The following is a 6110-nucleotide window of genomic DNA, read 5'->3' on the forward strand; positions in this document are numbered from 1 at the left end:
CTGTTAGCAGTATAATTCTGTTAGCAGTGTGGTTCTGTTAGCAGTGTGGTCCTGTTAGCAGTATAATTCTGTTAGCAGCATGGTCCTATTAGCAGAGTGGTTCTGTTAGCAGTATGGTACTGTTAGCAGTATAATTCTGTTAGCAGTATGGTACTGTTAGCAGTATAATTCTGTTAGCAGTGTGGTTCTGTTAGCAGTGTGGTCCTGTTAGCAGTATGGTCCTGTTAGCAGCTTGATGATAATAACAACCGCGGCAACGGACGATGACTGCCCTCCAGAAACAGGTCCAGCAGACAGAACATCCCAGGTTTCCCAGGAGAACCAAACTGTTCCGGAGAGATCAGTCTGTGCAGGCAGATGAAGGATCGTGGAGACGGTCGCCATGACAGGCCGGAGTCTGAGCCCGAGGCTGGATGGGTGCCGGGAACCGAACCGCGATGGGAAGGCAGCGACACACAAAACTCCAAAAGTGCGTGTCGGTCATACCTGTAGCGTGGGTATACAGCGCAGGCACAAAAAAGTTACAAACACCAGGAACACAAAAAGAGCGAGTCGAAGCGGAGCTCCCGTCAGTGCTGCCATACTGCGGCGCACGTGACGTAGCGTGTACGTAGTCTGCCTTCAAAGTTATTTCTTTCTCCAGGCTTTTTAACTTTTTTTTTTTTTTGACATTGCCAGTTTTTTTTTTAGTTCATTTTTTTAATTTGGTGCTATTAACCACACCCTCAGCATATCTTAGCATCACCTGCATGTCTTAAAAACTAGTAGGAACAAGTTGGGAACAAAAACAATCCACAGCAGATATGATTGAAATGGGGGGGCGGTTCCAGCTGACTGATGCATCGTGCTTTAGTTTATCATTAGTCAAGTCTTCAGCTAGCAGCTCTGTGGGACTCAGCTTTTCAATCTATATTATGTGTTTTGCGTATTCATCTAAAGAAATGTGAACAAGTTTTGTTTTGGGGACGAACTGTTAATAACCAAGTATTCAGCTGAAAAGTTGTTGAGTTGTCTGGTAGGGTAGTATCTCTAGTCTGTGACCACTGAAGAATAGTTGTTGGCTTAAAATTGTGAGCACATGAATGTAAGGTACGTATATTGAACCACATCAACATCTAAATGCAGATTAAAAAAAAGCCCTGCTGCTTTTATACAACTAAGGCGTAAGAATAATCTCTTAAATCTCTGTCTGTGTGTAGTCCGGCTCTCTGGCCCCGTCCACCCCTCTGACCGGACGGGTCTACCTGAAGGAGAAGGACCTGCTCGTCACGCCCGTCTCTTCGGCGACGCAGAGTGTCAGCCGGCTGCAGAGCATGGTGACCGGTTTAAGGACCGCCCCCAGTGAACACCTGGTGCACATTTTCAAGTTAGTTCTCTGTTTTATGTTTGTTCTTTTTGTGTTTGTTGAAAGCAGAGAGTCAGGGGAGGGGAGACCACGAAGGTTCAATACATTTAAAATTTTAACTAAAATTCTCAACATTTTAGTCCCTTTAAACTGATTTATTAATTTTTGTAACTACTTATATTACTTTTAAATTAAACCATGTCCACAGACCTGATAAAACAACTAGTTTTACTTTAATGGGTTTGAAGGTTTTATTGGCAGAACGTTGTGTTTTGTGTTGCAGGTCGTGCTCCAGAGATGCCACAGAGTCCATACTGGCTCGAGTCAAGACTCTCGGGCAAACCTTTAAAGATCATTACACCAACGACTCCGAGGACACGCCAGGTTCTCACATAGGTGTGACACCCGCAGAACTGTTTATGGTGCTAACCGAGAGAATGTTTTTAATGTTTTGTCCTAGTCTGAGCAGAATAATCCCTGTGAAGATTAACCACATCTGTTGTGTGGTCTTTCAGACTTCGCAGAGAACCGTTTAAAACTGGCAGAGATCCTGTACTACAAGGTTCTGGAGAACATTCTGGTTCAGGAGACCAAAAGGCTGCAGGGCAGAGACATGAGTGTAAGCAGCAACTTGTTCAAACACAGATGTAATTAAAAGCATCACCTGAGGTGTAAAGCAATGGTTCCCAACACTGGTCCTTGAGGAACACCATTCTGCATGTTTTAATAGTTTCCCTGCTTAGATCGACCTGATTTGAAAGAATGGGTGATTAACGGGCTTCTACAGAACTGGGTGAAGTAATTAAATCACTGAGTCAGGTATGCTGGAGCAGAGAAACAACTCAAGCATGCAGGATGGTGTTCCTCAAGGACCAGTGTTGGGAACCACTGGTGTAAAGTATTTGTTTCCTTGTTACTGGGGTGTGGGGTTTGTTGGACTTTAAGGTGCGATTTCCGAGTTAGCTGATTGTTTTCCGGTATACTTCCACGTACTTATATGTGTATACTTATACGTATTTTAACTGTTTATTTATCTAAATGTTTAGCTAATTCAGGAGATGCTGTGACTTTTGGTTTTTCTCTTTTGTATGTTTATTTACAAATATTTACAACTACTAAACACAGATCTTTTTATATCCTTTAGCTTATTTTAGGTTTAAGTTGGCTTTTTGCTACATTTAGCTTTTAGCAAGGGTTTTGCTCTATTTAACTTTTGGTTAGTGTTTTGCTACTTTCAGCTACCATTTTTATTTTTAGCTATTAGTTAGCATTTAGCAAGCATTTTTCTACTTTTAACTAATGTTTTGCTACTTGTAGCTTTTAGCTTGAGTTTGCTTCTTACAGCGTTCAGTTTGTGTTTTACTTTTTTACCTCTAACAACTCAGTTTCTGCCTCTTCGGCTAACTTCAGCAGTTACTCTGCGCTCACATTTCATTTTTTGCAGAAAATGTATTTTCTCTTGTTTGAATAGTTTGTAAATAAACGTGAGTCACTTTGACGAGAGTGGTGTCGCAGGGAACAAAGTCAGAGTAATTCTTGAATAGAAACAGGTTTGGCTGTTGTTGCAACTTTGTGATATTTTATAAAAAGTGTTGGATTTATTTTAATGAGTCTACACTGAGAAGCAGATATTTTTGTGTTAATGTAAAACTGCTCGTTTGCCGTCAGGTGTTGCTGGAGCAGGACATCTTCCACTGCTCCCTCATGGCGTGTTGTTTGGAGGTGGTGTTGTTCTCGTACAGCTCTCAGAGGACCTTCCCCTGGATCATCAGCATCTTCAAGCTGGCCCCGTTTTACTTCTTTAAGGTAACAAAATCCTGGAGGCGCACAAAGACACATTCTACTCGTTTTGTTTTCCAAAACGTTTAGCAGCAGTTAGAAGTGGAGCTCTTTGCAGACTGGGTTTCAAATCAAGCACCTAATGCTGCTTCTGTTCGCTGTATTGAGAAATGTTTGTCACAGAATGCTTCTTTCAGTAATTTAAATTAAATTTTTTCGGTGCGTGTTTTTGTCCAGGTGATTGAAGTGTTTATTCGTGCTGAGGAGGGTCTGTCCAGAGACATGGTGAAGCACCTGAACTCGATCGAGGAGCAGGTTCTAGAGAGCAGAGCGTGGACTGCAGACTCTGCCCTGTGGAATGCCCTGGAGGCTGCTGGGAACAAAGTTCCCACAGTGGAGGAGGTCTGAATCAGAATCAGAATAAACGTCATAGTTGAACTGAAATACAGTGAGATTATGTTCGTACAGTTGTCCAGAAGATGGGCAGAGTGCACGTTGCTGCTGCTCCTGAGCGCGCGGCCCCTTATCTTTTTTCAGAATACTTTTATGCATTTGACGGCAAGACGTTGAGTTTTATCCACGAGGCACTTCCAGATAGCACCATAGTCCTGATGAGATGTTAGTCAGCTGGTACAGTTCTGATAAGCATTCCCAGAAGTTCCTTAGTTTACACATATTCCAGGAGAAATTTGATAAGTCTGCCTGCTTCGAGTCCAAACGGGAGAGTGTGCAGAACACACACACAATGTTGTTGTGTGTTACTGCGCTTTACATGTTGTCCTCATTGTCTTTAATTATAAACCCCGTTCAGCAACGTGAATAAAACTATTCGTAAACGAGAAGTGTCTTAAGTTTCACAACTCTTTATTTACACATTCGCTTCAGTTCTTTCTGACCCAAAGGAAACAGACTTTTGTTGTGTCGAAGAGTAATTGTGTATCCTCAGAAACGTTTGTCCTAACTTCACATCATGTCTTTCCCAGGTTAATTTTTCCTCCTGTCTTGACTCTGGTTCCGTTAATGGCCCGTCTCACCTGCCTCTCGTGGCTCACTCCCCCATCATCCACCCTCGAATCAGGGAGTTCAGATCGGGCCTGGGAAGCGCACGTAAAGGTGCGTCGTCTTATTTTCTCCTAACGTTTCTGGTCTTCGTGTTTAAGATCGACCTCGGGTCAACCGTTTTGTTTCCTCTGCGCCTCCTCCAGAAGTGCCTCCTTCCCCACTGTCGGTCCACGACAGGTACAGCTCTCCCGCAGCAGGGAGCGCCAAACGCCGCCTCTTCGGTGACGACCCTCCAGCACCCTCTGCAGGCCTGAACCTTCGAGCGAGCCCTCTGCCGTCTCCAGCCAAGAGGCTGACGTTTGGTTCCAGCAGCGTCACCCCGAAGAACATGGGCCCCGGAGCACAGACTACCATCCTGAGTTTCCCTCTGCAAAGTAAAGACTTTGGTACACCTTCACTCCAGCTATAGGAAGCAAAAGGCAGGAAGAAATGTTAAAGGCAGCAAGGAATGTTAAAGGCAGCACTAGTCAAAAGCAGAAAAAGTTTTAAGTAGCAAATAAGTAAAAGTAGCAAAAAGGCATGCTAATAGCTACAAATAAACAGTAGCTAAAAGATAAACGTAGCATAAAGTCAAAAACAGATAAAGATACTGAAGCAGGCCACAGAGAACGTTTGTGAAGGATTTGTAAAGATCTCCGTGAACACGCCTTTGTGGAAAATATTTTTAAATAAAGTTACATATTTTGAAAAGTATCAAATTAACTCAACCCAAATGCCGTAGCACCCATCTCCTGAACGAGCTGAAAGGTTTTGGCTTTAAGAATGGCTAAAATAACACAAAGTAGGCACTTACAGTTTTATTCTGCTCTTAATTTATTTGATGAAACGTCTCCAAGGTCGTGTGATTATTTTCAGGCATGGGTAACGAGCGGACCATTACGCTGATCCCAGTTCAGCCATGTGACCCCTCTGGCATCGTCACGGCTCAGTTTCTGGTGACCACCTCCCCGAGTCGGACCGCCGTTGTTGCCTCCACCTCTGAACCCCAGACAGAAAGCGGGCGACCACGACGCACCGGTTCCCTGGCTCTGTTTTTCAGGAAGGTAGGCGTCGTGGTGACGGTTCACCCACTGATGTTTCTGCCCGCTGACCGGCTCGTGCTCTCTGCAGGTGTATCACCTGGCCAGTGTTCGTCTCAGGGACTTGTGCTTGAAGTTGGACATCTCATCAGAGCTGCGAGGGAAGATCTGGACGTTTTTTGAGCGCGCTCTCATCCACTGCCCTGACCTGATGAACGACCGGCACCTCGACCAGCTGCTGCTGTGCAGCGTTTACATCATATCCAAAGTAAGGAAGTCGACACGAGCGTCACTTTTAATTAAGAACGAATTCAGCTGCTGACAGCTGCTTCTCAGGGAAATAAGAGGCTGTTGTTGGAGCCTTGCAGGGAAACGTGTGCCCGCCGTTTAAACAGCCTCTTTAATTACTAAATCCAGAGTTTGTCCTGGGAGGGAAAAGAGTTTCAGGCGGCTGCTCTCATCAGCAGCTTCGGTACAAAACACTGCCAGCGTGTTAGAAGAAAGAAGTTCACTCAATCAAAATCAATTCTACAGATGAGATGTAAGAAGTGTAAATATGTTTGTGTTTTAAATGTAATAGTTATTGCGTGTTGTCTCCAGTGAGACAAAACACTGTAAAAATAAACATTGATTTGTGATCAGTTTCTTTGTTTGTAAAAGGACTGATCCAGTTTCTATAAACATAACGACTGATATGAACGAATAATTAGTATAAATAACTAAATTGCATTTTTAGGAAAAAGAAGAAACAAAAATGTAAAGTAAATAAAGATGCACAATCTGAAAGTTTGTCCATAGTTTGCATCCCTGACCGTGGGAGTGGACTGAGCGGACTATCTTTGTTCATGTTATGTTCAGTTAATCTGTTTTTACACCAAATGTTACAAGTTTAATCTGTTTTTACA

The 6110-nt window shown here is 43.4% G+C and overlaps 1 protein-coding gene across 1 annotated transcript in view; it reads left to right on the forward strand.

Moving 5' to 3' along the window:
- Positions 1–6110, forward strand: part of rbl1 (retinoblastoma-like 1 (p107)) — a 16859-nt gene that overhangs the window by 7319 nt on the left and 3430 nt on the right. The window contains exons 9-17 of the mRNA XM_037679696.1: positions 1200–1366; positions 1629–1741; positions 1861–1964; positions 3014–3151; positions 3362–3526; positions 4108–4237; positions 4330–4572; positions 5042–5229; positions 5297–5473. Of these exons, the coding sequence (XP_037535624.1) occupies positions 1200–1366; positions 1629–1741; positions 1861–1964; positions 3014–3151; positions 3362–3526; positions 4108–4237; positions 4330–4572; positions 5042–5229; positions 5297–5473 (1425 nt within the window). The remainder of the gene's footprint in view (positions 1–1199; positions 1367–1628; positions 1742–1860; positions 1965–3013; positions 3152–3361; positions 3527–4107; positions 4238–4329; positions 4573–5041; positions 5230–5296; positions 5474–6110) is intronic.

Source organism: Nematolebias whitei, chromosome 7 (genome assembly GCF_014905685.2).
Source record: "Nematolebias whitei isolate Nwh7 chromosome 7, NemWhi1, whole genome shotgun sequence".
Taxonomy (NCBI): domain Eukaryota; kingdom Metazoa; phylum Chordata; class Actinopteri; order Cyprinodontiformes; family Rivulidae; genus Nematolebias; species Nematolebias whitei.